Source organism: Cicer arietinum, chromosome 6 (assembly GCF_000331145.2).
Source record: "Cicer arietinum cultivar CDC Frontier isolate Library 1 chromosome 6, Cicar.CDCFrontier_v2.0, whole genome shotgun sequence".
NCBI classification, from domain to species: Eukaryota; Viridiplantae; Streptophyta; class Magnoliopsida; order Fabales; family Fabaceae; genus Cicer; species Cicer arietinum.
This window is the reverse complement of record NC_021165.2, coordinates 21,212,596-21,231,121: the sequence shown is the minus strand read 5'-3', so window position 1 is coordinate 21,231,121 and position 18,526 is coordinate 21,212,596. Positions and strand designations below refer to the sequence as shown.

Here is an 18,526-nt window from a genome sequence, read left to right as displayed (position 1 = left end):
ACGAATATTATTTTTAGTAATAAAAAAAATGACGTTAGACTATAATTTAATTAAGCCAAGTTATATTTATTTAAAACTTTTAAATAGTTTATGCTTACAAAAGTATTGGATTACAGTGGCATCATCATCATAAAATTGTTCACAATCTCTCATAAGAAAATGATCGGCCAGAAAAAACTTAATGACTTTGATGTACAATATAGACATTATAGTGACCTTATTATGCTAACAAAGAAGAAAGAAAAGTTTTAGTTAGGTACTGCAAGATGGACTAGTAGTGTGCAGGTAAAACTTTTGAGGAGTTGAACCATCTCTGCACTTGTAAATATATGTAAAAATTGTACAACTAGGCTGAGACTATAGGTTACAACAACAAAGTATGAATAAGAATATGCATTTTTATAAATATGATATAGAAATTTTATGAGATTAATAGTTATAAATTGATAGAGTAAACAAGGTTTACATAGATACTTGATGTCCTCTCTATTTCTTAAAAGAAATGGAGAACACTATTATTATTTTTTTTTTTTTTTGTATATAAAGTCATAAGATATTTAAAAAGATATATATAAATATAGACACAAAACTATAGTAACCGAAGAAATAGAAAAGATTAAAAAATGAAGATGAACTTATCTCGTTTGTTGGTAATTCACCGTTATATTATATCATAAAAATTACTTTTTAAATTTTGTTTGCATTGTGTCTTAAAAATAATTTGTTTTCAGTGTGACAAAAATAGTTCAAATATGATAATCTTACAATTACAATTTTCATAAAAATAATTTAATTCTATATTTTTTTTATGAGAATTTAATTATATTTTTCTTTAATTGAAAAAATGATTTAAACGTAAATACTTATATAATTAATTCTTATTCAATAAACATTTGCTTAAATACCACCGAATAAATAAATTAATATTTTAGTATAAAAACAAATTAATATAAATGAACATTTGATTAATTTGTTTATTCCAGTCGCATATAAGCAATTATATTCGATAACAACTGTGACTTCCACATTGCCACAAAAAATCATCAATTTACTTGAAGAAAAAATTAAGGTGTGAAATATTAAAAATCGAGTACTCAAAGGAATTCTTTTTCTATATTTTGTTAATTGAAGGCTATGTGCAATCCCAATCATACCACAGATTTATAGTTTGTTCGATCAAAATTGAATTATATGGATTTTAAAATCGATTTTTCGAATGGAAACAAATCAAAACCTATTTTATAAATCAAATCAAAACAAATCACATTGTATTTAATTCAAATAATGTTACCATTTTTACATGCTAGCAATGATGTTGGTAATGTACTAGAGGGGCGATAAGGCTGATGTTTGCATCTACTATAGATCTAAGTTAGTAATTTAAATATGTTATTTTATATTAAATTTTATCACATTTAAATATATAATATGTTAAAGTAGAATGCAGTGGTGTGAAATGGCATATTACATAAAGAATTGATTCACATGTCATTTTCTATTATTACTATCGAAAAAACTAAACAATATTTATTTTTAATTTATTTTTTTGTTAAAAAAAAGTCGAAGCAAAACTCACAAAAAAAAAAAAAAAACAGAAAAACATTTGCGTTTTTTGTGAAGAAACATAAACCGTGGAAGCAAAACCCTGATATTGATACTGATAGTGAATAGTGATACTCTTTCAGACAAGACTAGAGAGCTTGGTGGCGGCTCAATTTCCCTTCCAAACCCTATCGAACCAAAATTCAACCATGGAAGAAGTTTGCGAAGGCAAAGACTTCGCATTCCCAAAGCAAGAAGAAAACATTCTCAATCTCTGGTCAACAATCGACGCATTTCAAACACAGCTCGCTCGCACTAAAGACAAACCCGAATACATTTTCTACGACGGTCCACCCTTCGCCACCGGTTTACCTCACTATGGTCACATTCTCGCCGGTACAATCAAAGACATCGTCACGCGCTATCATTCCATGACCGGCCATCATGTCACGCGCCGATTCGGTTGGGATTGTCACGGTCTTCCGGTGGAAAATGAGATCGATAAGAAGCTCGGGATTAAGAAGCGTGAGGATGTGCTTAAGCTTGGGATTGGTGTTTATAATGAAGAGTGTAGGAGTATTGTTACCAGATATGTTTCTGAGTGGGAGAATGTTATTACTCGTACTGGAAGGTGGATTGACTTTAAGAATGATTATAAGACTATGGATCTTAATTTCATGGAGTCTGTTTGGTGGGTCTTTTCTCAGCTTTATGCTAAAAACCTTGTTTATAAAGGTTTTAAGGTATTCTTAAATCCTTTTTTTTACTGCTATTATTCTATATACATGCCTACACTTTAGATGGAAGGTCTGTCTTACTATCAATCACTTTCATTTTTTAATCTTGATTTTTGGATTTTAGCTGCATTTGATTCTGACTTTTTGATTGTGATTTGTTGATATTAGCTGAATTTGTTTTTTTTTAGCTGCATGAAGTACAGTAGGTGCATTTGATTCTGATTTTTATTGTTGTAGGTTATGCCATATAGTACTGGCTGCAAAACCCCGCTATCTAATTTTGAGGCTGGTCAGAATTATAAGGTTAGTGATTTCTCACATTTTTTGTGAGCGTTTATCTTCATTTTTGGTTTCATGTTTGGTTTGTTAGTTGGGATTACTTGGAATGTATTGTGTATTTTATGTTTTGTTATTACCTGATTAATATGCTTTGTAGCTTACTTTAATGTGATGGGCTTAAGTGGGTTTAGAGTCACAAACTTGCTTTTGATAGTTTTTTGACATGTTTGGTGGTTATGAAGTAGAATTATGTTTATCTTCAGACGTTGATTTGACTAGAAGTCATTAAAAATAGTTTTTGGTTGAAAAGTTTACATTATGTTTTACTTAATATAATTGCTTTTAGAGTAAGGATATTCAAACACATAATTTAATTTCAAAATCAAATTTTGAGTGCAATTTATTTTATATTTAAAATCAAATTTGGCAAACCCCCATTCAGACACATACATTGGATAATGACATACATTTATTGCAGTTATATCCATATCTAAAATTCAATATTGGCACAGGATGTATCTGATCCTGAAGTGTTCATGACGTTTCCGGTGTTGGACGATCCACATGGTGCATCTTTTGTGGCTTGGACTACAACACCATGGACTCTTCCTAGCAATCTTGCTCTATGTGTCAATGCTAATTTTACCTATTTGAAGGTCAGTTAAATTAGCTGCAGAAATATTAGTGTGCATGTACAATAACACTTCTTTTACTGGTCCCTTTTCTTTTCCACATTTCCTTGTTACTCGAAATCTAAGTTTGAAGCTAATGAAATCAGGTACGGAATAAGTATTCGGGTAAAGTTTATATTGTTGCTGAATCTCGTCTATCTGCACTCCATAACCCAAAGGATAAACCCAAAGAGGCTGTTGCTAATAGCTCAGTTAGCGTCCCCAAAAATGCAAATGCAAAGAACAAGGGATCTTCAAGTGGAAAGGCAGATAATGTATTGGATTCTTTTGAAGTGCTGGAGAAATTCCCAGGGGCTTCATTAGTGGGGAAGAAGTGAGCAGTTATTCCTTATACTGCATTCATATTTACATCAGTTCTACTTTATGAATAAAATCATCTTCTTTATATACTCTGTTTTAAGGCTCCTATGATGGCATTTTGCATGAGGTTTGTTGAGTTTTGAAATTCATAAGGTGACATGTTATGCAGGTACGAACCATTATTTGATTACTTTATAGAGTTATCTGATACAGCTTTTAGAGTGGTTGCCGACAATTATGTAACTGATGATAGTGGTACTGGCATTGTTCATTGTGCCCCTGCTTTTGGTGAAGATGATTTTCGTGTTTGCATTGACAATCAAATTATTAGCAAGGTATGTACTTCTAAGAATTTATAACTATATAAGGATTGGGATTACATTTTTTCTCCCAAACTACTTCAGTTAGAGTGGCATATTACGTCACTGCAATGTGATGTTCCTAATCATTGCCTTGCATGTCTTCATGTCCTCTGTATTCACTATGGACCGTAGTGACTGCTATAGTGGTGTGGCACTAGGTACTTAATCCCAGCGAGATCCCGCTGTCCTGGTGCAGTGCCTGACCGCGACGGCGTGGTCCGCGACAACTTGAAACAAGATCCGGGCGAGATTCCCTATCCCAACGTTTCCCATCGAGATGCCACTATTATTTCTTCCTTCTCTGCTTTGTTGTTTCTACTTTCACCTAAGAAGAAAAGGAAGTAGAATATGCTAATGAAGATGATGCTTACCTTTGATTCCTATGCTAGAACACGCATTTGAGTTTAATATTTAAGGAACTTCAATATGCATCATCTTTATTTCCTTGACTTTTGTTGGTATTTCAATGTATGTTTTGACTAAGAGTAAGACTTGTGGCTTTTTATTACTAATTATGAATGTTTCAGAGTTTGAGTTATTTGTTAATTTTGCATTACATATAGGTTTATATAGTATTATTCGTGTAATTTGTCCAAAAAATAGCCGTTATTCCGCCTGTCCCGCTATCCCACTTTCAGGGTTGGCCGCGACGCACTGCTATCTAGGATTAACTACCTAGGTGTGGCGTAGCAGTCCCTATGCACTATACAAAACCCTATTGCATTATGGTTTTAAGTAGCTTCTGTAGCGCCAACGGTAGCAACCAAATAACAGTTAGATAGTGGCCTCTACGTTGAAAATCCTGATTTTTTTACTTTCTGGCCATCTCAACTTAAAATAGTTGTTTTTCCTCTCAACTTATAGCTGTTCCCTCTGTTTTGGTTGATCATTTTCACCTTTAAATTCTGAATGAGAATGAAATAGAACCCTGAGCCCTCCTGTTTTCTCATTTATTCTCCAAAACGGCTCCATCTTCCCTCCTTACCTGATTCAGCTTTCCGACGGCTCTTTCTGTGATTTTCTGGCGACCATCGCACATTGAAGATAGTGATTTTGTTTGGAATCATTTCCATTTATTTTAAATGCTTAGATGATTTATTGTAGGTCTCGGAGGCTAACACATATTTGCTTTATATTGGGTTTAAACTTTGAATATTGGTAGCAATGAACTTAGATGATTACTTTTGAATATGTTCTTCAATATTGGGCGTTCTTCTATTTCTTAGCTTTTATTTTATGGTATAAACTACTTGTATTGTTTCTCTAAACTTCGACGTAGCGGCCATACTGTTACCCACTATACCGCTGTAGTGTTTAGAGGGTCAGTCACTATTTACCACTGACTACAAAGGTTGGTGCATTATCTGCTCAGATTTTATACCCAATGTGCTGCATCATTTATGATGTTTTTCCTCTTTGCTACTAAATTGGACCAGCAACCTTGGTGCTGGTGTCCTACTGCCGAACTTCCTTTTTTCTTTAATTATCTACCTATTTTGAAGAGCTCCAGTGCCTAAATAAGATAAAATGCTGCAGTGATATAATGATACTGAGTTATTATCCCATAATTGTAGGATTTGCATTTTTGTTTCTATTGTTACTTTTGTAGATTTGTCTGTTGTTTATTGATGTATGTATACCTTCCCTTCCCGATACCATTACTCAATTACTGTATTGGCTTGTAGGATAAACTTATTGTAGCCGTTGATGATGATGGCTGTTTTACCGAAAAAATTACTGACTTTAGTGGGTGCTATATAAAACAAGCCGACAAGGATATCATTGAAGCTGTGAAGGTATGTTTCATATAGAATGATTTATTAATTTGGAGTGATTTATGATACAGGCAATGCTAATTTGAAAGATTATATTGTAATGTGAGTTGGTATTCTTTTCCCCATATTGTTCAGTCGGTACTGTCATATTTTAGGAATTGATAGCTGTTCTTGAGAGTTGATAATATTGGGAAATAAAAGCCTTTTTTGTTTGTTTTTGACAAGACAACATACTACTCTGAAATGAAATATAAGCAAAAAGAATAATTGGAAAGTTGATGTATTTGGTCTTAATTTTTAACCAGATACATCAACTTTTTAGTTACTATTTTTGCTTATATTTCATTCCAGAGGGAGTAGTTTGGAGGAGAGCAGAGAGATGCAACAAAATAAAAGGCTTGGTATTCTAGCTGATGCTGTATATCAGCAAATAAGATAAACCTGATACAGAAACAGGATAACTTTTATGTAAAAAAAGCTTTCATACTCTTTCTGCTTGTCTTGGAAAAGGTACCCTATATTTGAGCTTGAGTCGAGACCATACAATAGATATTGACTATATGTCTTACAATGAGTATCTTAAAAGTTATTTTAATTCGATTATTTTAATCATTTTGTTTCCGCGTTTCATCTTTCCTTAGGCAAAGGGTAGGCTGCTTAAGTCTGGAGCTTTTACACATTCTTATCCATACTGTTGGAGATCTGATACCCCACTTATTTACAGAGCTGTTCCAAGCTGGTAAGCATGTTTGACCAAGATTTTAACTGGAGACTATTTTATATATTTAGCTATTAGCTATAGGAGTCAATCTTGCTTGCTGAACCTGAACTAGTTTCACATTTTCTTTATAAAATGTCATCTATGTGTTAGCTATGATTTTCTTTCGTTTCCTAATTGAACTAGTATTAATCGAACAAATGTTGCATGTGTTCACTTATCTTGATAACTATATAAGGAATATGATATTAAAAATTTAAATAATTTTGGATATTTTTACTTGATTAGTATACCTGATAGCCATACTGATGTTCAGTTCTTAATTATTTTTACTATTACCATTAGGTATACATTTGAGTGGTCCTTCGTGACATAATGGGAAATGATGATAAAAAGTTATCATAATATTGATGTGTCTATGATGTGGCTTGTTCGATAGTTCATTTTGTGGTTTTTTGGTTCAGCCATATTTTTGTTTATCTTACATATTGTATGTACTTTTCAATAGTGGGTAGCTGCTAATCTAGTTAGAGGCATCTTGGTGTATGGTGTGACAACAATTTCATGATAGAATTATTTGTTTAAAAAAGAAAATAATTTAAAAGCACATGGTGGAAAAGTAAATAAACATACCTTACAAAATAATAATCACTGTAGCAACATTTCAAGCAAAGAAATGTATCACTACTGTCTGCTGACACAGTGCAGTCTCAATTTGATATTTTCAGATCCAGTAATGCTACCCCCCATTTTACCTAAAAAATAATTAGTCTGTTTATACTTCAATACCATTGCTGTTGTAGTTGGATAAATAATGCATTCCTTTTGACAGTGATGATAATTGGTATTTCTACAATCAAAATGTGTTTTGTTTTTAGAACAATTGTTTTATTAAGCAATCATGTTATGCTAGTAGCGTTACATGGTTTGGGGATTTTTAGTCTCTCTTTACCAATCAATGCTAAATTTGATTATTTAATGTTGACCTTTAACGGTCCATTTTAATGTTGATACTTTTCTGGTGATAGCTTCTTCACACCCTTTTTACTTTCTATGTAATTCATGAAGAATGGTGCTGGATACCATCGATGAGCCTGCTTTATAATTCATTCCCAAAATGTCATCCTATTTTGCTATAGGTTTGTCAGAGTGGAGTTGCTGAAAGAGCAATTGTTGGAAAACAATAAACAGACTTACTGGGTCCCTGATTTTGTCAAGGTAATGTAGTCTCCCACTTTATCATAATTTACTCTCCTTGATTGTTTGCTTATAACTTGTTAAATGTAAATGTTTGTTATGGAGTTCTGGGAATAATCCGGCATGGAGGGCAACATATCATTCTTATATGAGAGACTAGGAAATAGGGAGGTTAAAAAGTGCTGACAATGTTGAAAAGATAATTCTTTGGGCTTAAAATGTCACTGGGATAAAACTTCGACTTTTATGTAACCTGCAATTTTGGTAAATGTTTCTATGTTCCTACTTGTTGCAGGATAAGAGATTTCACAATTGGCTGGAAAATGCAAGAGATTGGGCAATTAGTCGAAGTAGATTTTGGGGGACCCCTCTCCCTATATGGATCAGTGACGATGAGAAAGAAATAGTTGTCATAGATTCTGTTGCAAAACTTGAAAAGCTTTCAGGTGTAAAGGTTAGAATCCTCTGTTTACCTTTTTGTTGTGAATGATATTACATGTTCTTGTAAAATGAATATCCTATATGATATTATATGTTCTGTTAAAATGAATATCCTATATGATATTATTTGTTCTGTTTAAATGAATATCCTATTAGTTCTCATGGATAATTTTGCCGGACTATTAATTATAATAATAATATCACTGATCCTTTGTAATGGTTTCTACAGGTGTCTGACCTTCATCGGCACAACATTGATCATATTACAATTAAATCTGAAAGTGGCCGTGTGCTTCGACGCGTTGATGATGTAAATATTGCTGATTCATAGTATTTTTAGAAGTGTTGCTACCCAACTGTTTCATAGTCTCACAATCATGGTTTTGCATTGTTTATTTACTATTTCAAGTTGCCAAAACTGAAATGCTACTTAGCATTGGCTAAGTTGACCCAAGGATAATTATCACGTCCAATTGAAAATAATTTTGCAAATGTCATTTATTCACAGAAAACATTGACTGTGAAATCATATAAAAGATCATCACCAGGTTGAAAGAATAACTATAAAATGGAAAAGTAGATTATTTTTATTGTTACTGTAAGAATGAAATATAGGATAGTAGCTGAAGTCATTGTTCTTTGTTATGGACTAATCGTTTCATCTTTCAGGTGTTTGACTGCTGGTTTGAAAGTGGGTCCATGCCTTATGCGTATATCCATTATCCTTTTGAAAATGTTGAGCTTTTTGAGAAGAATTTTCCTGGACATTTTGTTGCTGAAGGGCTGGATCAAACTCGTGGTTGGTCAGTTTCTTTATATTCACATGTGTGCTTTGTCAAAGGCCTGTTCACCACTTTAATTGTGATTACTTTTTGCTTCGAAATGTTATTCTCAATATCTTCATTTTGGTAAAATATTTTGAAGTTATGCCGCTCCATTTTTTGGGAGTTCTAATTTGTGTTCAAATTAAAACCAAGGAAGGGGTAACCCCCATCTAGGACCATGAGGATGACCACTATGCTTATAATTACATGATTGTTGTGGTATTTTTTTAATTCCTTATTATGTTATTTGTAAGTTTAGTAGGTTTATCTTTTATCTTGCTAGGACATGTTGATGTTGTTAGATTCATGCACCTAACTCCACCCAGTGGGAGAAGACTATTGTTTTTTGTTGTGTCCTTTATCTTGCCAAATTATTTACTGTTCTATTTTTTACTTGCAAATTATCTTGTATAGTGGTATTTAATATATTGGATTTTTGTCAATGATTTTATTTTTAATCTCAATCCCCTTGAAATATGGTTGTGTATTTCATTTTTCTACTTTTCTGCTTTGCAGGTTTTATACCCTAATGGTGCTGGCTACTGCATTATTTGGTAAGCCTGCCTTTAGAAATTTAATTTGCAATGGGCTTGTCCTGGCTGAAGATGGAAAAAAGATGAGCAAAAGCCTGAAAAACTATCCTTCACCAATGGACGTTATTAATGATTATGGAGCGGTAGGAAATTAAAATGCATATTTTTCTTGCATTCTCTAAATATCTGCAACTCCAATAAAGTTTGATTTACAATATGAAAGCACTGTTATGTGTGAATCAGGAATTGATTAATATGTACTTTTTGTTGAATAGGATGCCTTGCGATTGTACCTTATAAACTCTCCTGTTGTGCGTGCTGAGCCACTTCGTTTCAAGAAGGAAGGAGTTTATGGTGTTGTGAGTATCATCCATCAGTGTTCATTTTTTGCTATCTTTTTCGTTAAAATTTAATTAATTTCATCTTTACTATTGCTCTCTATTAATTTTTACTGATCAACTGGTATTCCTTTGTGGTGATCTGGTGCAGGTTAGGGATGTTTTCCTTCCCTGGTACAATGCATATAGGTTCCTTGTTCAAAATGCAAAGCGGCTTGAGGTTGAGGGTCTAGCACCTTTTGTACTATTTGATCAGGCCACACTTCAGAAGTCATCAAATGTTCTTGATCAGTGGATCAACTCAGCCACACAAAGCCTTGTTCATTTTGTACGGCAAGAAATGGATGGTTACCGCCTTTATACGGTATGCTTCTGCTTATCCTTTATTTTGGAATAGAAAATGTCTTTATTAGAGGGAAAACACAAGTTGGGACTGGATAAGACATCGTACTGGAATTGTCAAGATACAAAGGCCTTTTCTAAAGATAAACGATTTATATCGAAATCCTTCTTAATGGTTATAGATCTTGGTTCTGAACTGTATTTGCACATAACACAAATATGGAGAGAGAAAATGATAACGACCAATGAATCGGCAAAAATATCTGGATTCTTGCTATTACATGCTCAGTTATTAAATGTATGTAGCCTATGTAGTTAAGTGTGTTACTATCTTTTGGTTACTATTTAACTAATATATATTCATTTTTAATTGTTTTTTTATGTTACCTTATTGGTAGCCAAACCAGTTGTACTGTGAACTAGTTGCCTTTACCCGTTTTATATGCTATCTGGTTCATACACTAATGTTACATTCGGATTTATTTACTCGCACTTTCCACAGCCAAAATTGTTGCATGTTTGTGAGATTTACTATCCAAGATTATTATAATTCTGCTGCCATTATTTGCTACACTAGGTGTGTGGTATAATTATTGTCATATTTTAAGTATTTGTTTAAATGTTAACATCATTTGAAAATTATTTTGTAGGTGGTTCCATATCTTCTAAAATTTCTTGATAACCTTACAAATATATATGTGCGGTTCAACCGTAAGAGACTGAAAGGTCGTACTGGAGAAGAAGACTGCAGGACAGCACTTTCAACTCTTTTCAACGTATGTTTCTGATTTATTTATATTATATATCATGGTTAATTGGTTGCAACATGTTATACGTTACAACCTGACTTTTTCAGGTCTCTTAATGGTACTGAAAGTGACGGTTCCTTACACTATAGAAGTTGTGGACTTTGATATATATATATATATATGAATTTTTTCAGGTGCTTTTATTATCCTGTAAAGTGATGGCTCCTTTTACACCTTTCTTCACTGAGGTGCTCTATCAAAATATGCGAAAAGTTTGTGATGGATCAGAGGAGAGCATACACTATTGCAGTTTTCCTGAGGAAGAAGGCAAGGTATACATCTTATAACCATTTAATCTTATAGCCATTTAATATTTAATATGTATGAGTCCTGTAGTTGGTACTGTTAAATAATTGAAAAACACAGACACTAATAGATAGCAGTCTTTACTGCTTGCCTGTAGGAAATCTATTATCTATTATTGAATACAAATAGAAATACATAATTCAGTTGGTTCATTTGTAATTATTTGATTCTCCTGGAAACTGGCTGATGATCAAGGATCTACACCACATAAGACATGCAAAATTTATGTAAAAGAAACATGGTAACCTTTGCATTTTGCATGGTTAGATTCTTATTCACCTTTGTCTCTGTGTGGCTTACATCAATGGTCCCAACCCACATACAATCCAAGTACTATGTTTCTCAAGCATTATCCTATTTAAGTTTTTTAAGTCTTTGGTATATTTTTAGGATGATTTCATATCCTCCCTTTTCTTTATATTGTGTTTTTTAAGTATTTTTTGTTCTCCCCTCTGGATTGGTATAATTTCTTTAATTAAGTGTAAATTTTTTCCATTTTGTTTGACTCTTTCTTTTTCTCTAAATATCTGTTAATTAAAATTGAAAGGAAACTTTCCGGACATATACTCCAAATGTTTAGCGGAAAGACTGTAAGTTTTGCAGCCTAAATATGAAGTAGGCTCTTGCTTCAGTTGTGCTCTAGATATATAACAGTTACCTAATATACTATCTCCTATATGGCTGCATGATTTCTTCAGGGGGGAGAGCGGATTGAGCAAAGTGTTTCAAGGATGATGACAATAATTGATCTGGCCCGAAACATTCGTGAGCGTCATAACAAGCCTCTTAAAACACCACTCAGGTAGATTAATATGCAAAGATGAATATGTAGAAGTTTGTCTGTACACATCTTTTTCTGGTTTCATATTAGAAATTCATATATTTCTTTATACTGTAGGGAGATGGTGATAGTGCATCCTGATGCAGACTTCCTTGATGACATAAATGGAAAGTTGAAGGAGGTACTTGCATATTGTCACAAGCGGTTACAGTGTACCCCTTGTACTTTCAGTATTTTTCCGCAGTTTTTGTTGTCAATCTATTCATATGTTAATAGTTTTTCCTGGATGCTTCTGATCAGTTATACTGTTCATTAGTTGCAGCCTCTCAGAGATCTGACACCTGACTCTTTTGACAGTTTTAGTATATAAAAATAAAGGAGAGAAATCTTTCTGTGTTTGGTCTTTTTGTTACGTTTCTCTCCATTAAATGCTTCATATCAAAATTTTGGTTTTGTGCACACTCTAAATGGGAAGAAAAAAAGAACCTACAAGACATGTTAGTAATTAAAGTGGTTATTGTTTTTTGCTCTCTTTTCCTATCCTTTTTGTCTCGGTTTTATTGATTTTCTTCCTGTATGCTTGTATCCCTTATGTCCCTCTTCAATAATTTACTTGAACAAGATGCTTGAGTTGTATATCCCTCTTTAATTTTCAGCTTCCATCCAATCAAATTGTATTCTGATATCTCTATATGCATTACAGTATGTACTGGAGGAACTCAATATACGATCCCTTGTTCCATGTAATGATACTTTAAAGTATGCATCCTTACGTGCTGAGCCTGACTTTAGGTATGCATTTCATATGGCCTCCTGCAATGTTTCTCCTTTCCACCTGTTGCAATGCTTACCATTGTTCGTTTTTATTTTCAGTATTTTAGGCAAGAGACTAGGAAAGTCTATGGGCATTGTTGCCAAAGAAGTAAAAGCAATGTCACAGGAAAAGATTTTGTCTTTTGAGAATGCTGGAGAAGTCGTCATTGCGAATCATTGTTTGAAGCTGTCTGATATTAAGGTGCTAATCTTGTGGAAATGATGACTAAGATTCTCTTTCCTTTGAGTAGACCCATTTTCGTAAAATATTTCTATTTGTCTTCACCGAAATAAATAAAGAAATAGTTTGTGCTCTATATCCTTAGTGTGGGGATGTCTTTTTTATTTTCACGAATGTTTAATATTCCTGTGGGTAGGAATTTGATGTTGGTATAATCACCTTCTTCTCTGAAATTTTGGCTTGATGTTTTCTTGAGAATCTTCAGTATCATGTTTTTCAAAAACATCTCTCATTAGTATTCTCATTCCAAATAGATGTTCTATCCCTCAAAATTATTCCTTTGAACTTGGACTGTTCATGATACTGACCTCATTTTTTTTAAAAATGTGTACCTAGACCACACTAAGTAACAAAGAGATGTAGTTGAGTCTTGAATATATAGCAGAACCTGCAGCAACGATTTCGTGAAGCATCTAATTGTCATGGGGTTTTCCCTCAAAATGTAAATGGTCATTAAACTAGTACCTTATGATCTTTTTTATTCAGGTTCTCCGTGATTTTAAACGGCCTGATGGTATGACTGACACCGAGATTGATGCTGCTGGAGATGGTAAGAGTTTTTAATAGCTAGTGATGGCTCCTTTGCTGCTATTGTGAAACAACTGATATTAGATATGAGATGATTGCTACCTTGTATTCATTTTCAATTATGGATTTATGGCATAAATGATTTCTTGACCAGCATTTTTTGTCGATGTTGTAGGTGATGTTTTAGTGATATTGGACTTGCGTCCTGACGAGTCATTGTTTGAGGCTGGTGCTGCGAGAGAGGTAAAATAATTTCCACGGAAGAAATGTCCTAGCTAATTCCTTGATCTTATTCTTTATAAAGTGCATAGATGCAATGGATGAAACATCTCTCTATTTACTTGATCTCATAAAATGCATGGGTGCTACTCCTTACTAGAAATCTTAATAATTGTGTGTCTACTGACTAGTGATGATAATGCATATACTTTGCTTGTTATTCCTTAATTTTTACATTGTATGATTTGAGCTTTCACTTGCAAATCCTCATTCGACTATCTTGTTCTTGTGTTTATGTGGATTTGGTCCCTACACATACATACTAGAAATGAAAGACAGTACAACTAAAACAGAGGATTAAATTCAGCTGCTAGTGCTACATTATTGTGATGTGGAGTCTTCAGTAGTTTTTGGTAAATACTAAATATTGGATATGTTTAGTCTCTTTGAAATTTGAATCAATTTCTCCTGTCCTATTCACGGTTATATGAAGACTAAAGATGAAAATGTCCTTTGGATGTATACAATGTAGTATGTTTGGTGCTAATGGTTAAAATGAAATATCTAGGTAGTTAATCCCAGATAGCGGCACGTTGCGGTCAACCCCAGATAGCGGGATAGCGAGTTGCGGGATACCAGGATTTTTTGGACAAATTATATGAATAATACTATATAAACATGCATAATAAAACAATGTCTCAAACTCATAAACATTCATAAATAGTAACAAAAAAATAAACATTCATAAATTAAAAAATAAAACAGAAAGAAAAAAATAAAAAGAAAGAAGTAAAAAAAAAAATTAAATAAAAGAAATAGAAAGAAATAACTAAGTAACAAAAGATAAAAAAAAATTAAATTAAAATAAAAACAGAGAAGAAAAAAAAACAACAAAAAAATAAATTAAGAAAATGAAACAGAAGAAAGAACTAAAGTTAAGAAAAACAGAAAGAAAAAAAAAGCAAAAGAAAAAGAAGTAACAAAAAATAAATAAATAAATAAAGAAACAGAGAAAGAACTAAAAAATAAAAAGAGTAAAAACAGGAACGGAACAGAGGAACAGAACAGAGAAAGAAGTAAAAAGCAGAGAACCAGTGACGAAGAGGAACGGCGGCGCAGACGAACAGGCGTGGCGAACACAAACGGAAAGTTGAACAGGCGCGGCGAACGCAGAGGACGACGAACGGCAGTGAGAAGACACAGAGGACGCAAAACAGCAGTGAGAAGACGCAGAGGACGATGAAACGGCTGAGGACAATGAAACGGCAGAGGAAGGAGACAAAAGGAGACAACTAACTCTGAAACTCTGAAATTTGAAGGACAATACCAAAATTACCCTTAAAATATTTTAAAATTTAAAGGTATATTTGGTATTTAAAGGAACAAAACAGGATTTTTCAGAAAAAATCTCGTTTTCTAGGGTTTGAGATCCTCTGACCCGGAACGCGACCCGCGAACTGGCCCAGATTGCGCGCGACCTCTCCTTTGCCCGCTCTGCACTGTGCCGCCGCGGCCATGTCCTTCGCCGCTCCGCTCCGGCGCTATTGACTACCTAGTGGAATACCCGAGTTTTTATGGGCAAATTATTCTTATTGCCTCTGCTATAGAACAAAATAAAATTGAAGGATAAGAGAACATGATCCTGAATAAGAAATAGCTGATAAACCCTTATACTTTTCATGTATTCGTTTTTTTATATTGTACCTAATTCATCCCTACAAAATCAACTTGTAAGTTAAGGGGTGCCTCTCGTTATAAATTCATTGAGACCTTATCTTTAATCTTATGTGGGACTTGGGGTTTTTCCAAATACGCCCCATCACTTCCAACACCATTGAGTTTGAAGCGTTTATATAAATGGTGGGTGGCCCAAATCGATAGACTCTTGATACCATATTAGTTTTTAACTATTGGGTATAACTCATCCTTACAAAACTAAGTTATAAAGTAAGAGGTGCCACTCTTTATAAACTCATTTTAGGTCTTATCTTTATTCTATGCGGGACTTGAGTTTTTCCCAATATTATGCCAATGTTTGATGCACAAATCTATGAATGCTTGAAAACTATTTACTATAGTCCTCAATTTAAACCCAATAGATAGTGGTGAGGTGATATGGTTGCTGGAACAATAGCGTTAGCAGCTATGACTTTTTAGGGGTGTTGTTGTATGTGATATTCTGAAAAGGGTAGGCAGCTTCTTTATTTTATTTTATAAATTGAAATTTATTAGAGAGAAGAAAAGCAAGGGAAGATGGCGTTATTGTACTTGCTGTTATTTAACCTTTGCATGTGTGTTGCTTAGAAGATTTTGTATATCATTCAAAATAAACTATGCTATAATGGTTAGTCTCTTTACATCTTTGCCAGTGCATATATTATGCTATTATCTTGAATATAATCTCTCTATGTGCTTTATTTATATTGCTTTACCGTAATTTAAGTATTCCATTGCCTCTTTACGGTCTGAATTTAAGTTAAACTAAATCTAATAATTTTATTTGATGGGGTTGTGACTCGCAGATTGTTAACAGAATTCAGAAGTTGCGAAAGAAAATTGCTCTTGAACCAACAGACACAGTTGAGGTTTACTTTCAATCATTGGATGATGATACATCAATCTCTCAGAGAGTTTTGCATTCACAGGTACAATTTAGATATTAATAAACAGCCTTGAAACACTACTTTTATCGTGTAATACAATTGCTTGACAATTCTTCGAGCAGAAAATAAGGCATACACTATTATGCATATGTTTGACCACAACATAAAAGGATGGGAAACTATCTTATAATCCAATATCCCTGAATAGATAACTCAGGAGTTAACCGCAAAAAAGGGGAAAAACCTTGAAATATAATTTGCATTACCTTTGCCGTGAATAGATAACTCATTTGAGGTGTGAATCATTGGAATGGATACCATAATACTTATGTCAGTAGTCTTAATTCTTATTTTGTAATGCCAGTTGATGTAGTAAGGACTGAGGACTAATATTACAGACATACATACAATTACAAGTTGTTTTCCCTTACAATATTTGCAGGAATCCTATATCAGAGAGGCTATTGGTTCTCCGCTGCTTCAATATTCCTTGAAGCCTGTGCATGCAGTAAGTTGTTTTATTTGGACTATGATTTGCGAGGGTTGACTGATGTATTCTGTTTTGTTATCATGGATGAGATTGAAATTCTATTGTTATCATGATGAAATTCTATAAGTGGTGATTCCGAGATTATATTTCATCCTTTCATGATATTGTAATGGCAATAAGTTGAATACAATAAACATACTGCGCATTCAGGATTAAAGTTCTTTGCAAGAATATTTTCACTAATGAGCATGGCTGAGCTAATAAAATGAGCCAACGGAGTTTCTTGAAGTTTGAATCCTCTGTGCTCTCTTTAGCTGTGTGCTGTCATTGACTTTTTTGTCCTTTCAAGTGCTTTTTTTTATTGGTTAGGTTCCTTTGATAACATTCTTTTTCCTACCAAGTTTTACTGAAAATTAACAATATCAACCAAACCTTTTTGCTATTAACAAAATATTTTACACCATTACAAATGTCAACTTAACTTCTAATGTTTGCAATTAACTCTGCCTAATTTTTGAGGAGCTGCCGATTAGTTGTCCATAATGTGCTGTCTGACTTCTATTGGCAGTGTTCTCTGATATTTGCCCTAATTAATCATTAAATCTGTAACTTGAAAATGATAAAATTGATTAGAGCGAATGACTTCTGTCCCAGATATTTTTTTTCTATTGTCCCCTGCTCCCTTTCTTACCTCGTGCAGGTGAAATGCTGATAGTGATAGTAGACGTGAGGGAGTTGTTTTGCTTTACAAATCATAAATTCATGTTCATTGGTTTCTAGTCACCCCATCTTAAAATTCTTTGAACAACTGCAGGTTATCATTGGTGAAGAGACGTTCCATGGGATTTCCAGCATGTCCTTTGCTATCAGTTTGGCGAGACCTGCAGTGATGTTCAACGTAGAAGCCATTCTTTCACTATTTTCAGGTTTGTTTTCTCTTTCAATGAAGTTAATATATCTTCATTGAAACAAGCAATGGTGCTCTTTGATGTCCTTTCTACCAGTCATCATCTGTGATTGTCGATTGCTCCTACTTACTGTTTTTCAATGGCTACAGGTGACTCAAAATTTGCAAACAATTTGCAAACTTACCTGCTATCAAGAGATCATTCAAATTTGAAGTCCGAGTTTCAAGATGGAAATGGAAAGGTTTGTTTGATTGAGTTATACTGTCTTGTCTGTTTTTGTTTTGGTGCTACTATAGGACATTAATTTGTTTCCTGTTGCAGAAAATTGTAGACGAAATTGAACAGCAACCTGCGGCAGAAGTGGTACTTGGTGAGCATGTGTTTCTCACTGTAGGTGATCACTACGTTGCTGCAAAATCTGGCTAATTTTGTTCAAGAGCTCATTTTTGGTTTATTTATTATCCTTGATAATATGCTATCTGGTTGCAAGATTAAAAGATATACAGAATATACCCAGGCTTACCTAACTTTAACGGGTGGCCAATTGACAATCATTATTTTTCTGTATAGAGGATCTCACATCTTATTTAAAGATTAGAAGTTTCTGAATGGAAATCCTAGATGATATGATGTCAAATTTTTGTTCACACTTATTTTCTGCTTTATTTTGACTTGTGTGTTGGTTCTTTTTTATCCATTCTTAATTTCTCAGTTCCATAGGTGTTTTCGTTGATATGCTTGCATTTAT

At 33.5% G+C, this 18,526-nt stretch overlaps 1 protein-coding gene across 1 annotated transcript; it reads left to right on the top strand.

The window, feature by feature from the left end:
- The first annotated feature begins 1,612 nt into the window (after positions 1-1,612).
- LOC101506446 (isoleucine--tRNA ligase, cytoplasmic) lies at positions 1,613-18,443 on the top strand. Its single transcript, XM_004505591.4, has 27 exons — positions 1,613-2,285; positions 2,517-2,582; positions 3,071-3,214; positions 3,337-3,563; positions 3,720-3,885; positions 5,598-5,708; positions 6,329-6,426; positions 7,545-7,623; positions 7,898-8,056; positions 8,273-8,353; positions 8,713-8,846; positions 9,384-9,543; positions 9,676-9,759; positions 9,890-10,102; positions 10,731-10,856; positions 11,024-11,161; positions 11,894-11,997; positions 12,094-12,157; positions 12,680-12,768; positions 12,850-12,991; positions 13,517-13,580; positions 13,734-13,801; positions 16,300-16,422; positions 16,823-16,888; positions 17,685-17,796; positions 17,928-18,019; positions 18,100-18,443. The coding sequence occupies exons 1-27, from the start codon at positions 1,752-1,754 to the stop codon at positions 18,202-18,204; spliced, it is 3,549 nt and encodes a 1,182-aa protein (XP_004505648.1). The 5' UTR covers positions 1,613-1,751; the 3' UTR covers positions 18,205-18,443.
- The last annotated feature ends 83 nt before the right edge of the window (positions 18,444-18,526 follow it).

Excerpts from the sequence above, each read along its gene's own strand:
- LOC101506446 (XM_004505591.4), top strand. The coding sequence starts at position 1,752 with ATGGAAGAAGTTTGCGAAGGCAAAGACTTCGCATTCCCAAAGCAAGAA. Across the intron at positions 8,354-8,712 it reads TGCTTCGACGCGTTGATGAT|GTGTTTGACTGCTGGTTTGA; the intron begins GTAAATATTGCT and ends TTCATCTTTCAG. Across the intron at positions 10,103-10,730 it reads ATGGTTACCGCCTTTATACG|GTGGTTCCATATCTTCTAAA; the intron begins GTATGCTTCTGC and ends ATTATTTTGTAG.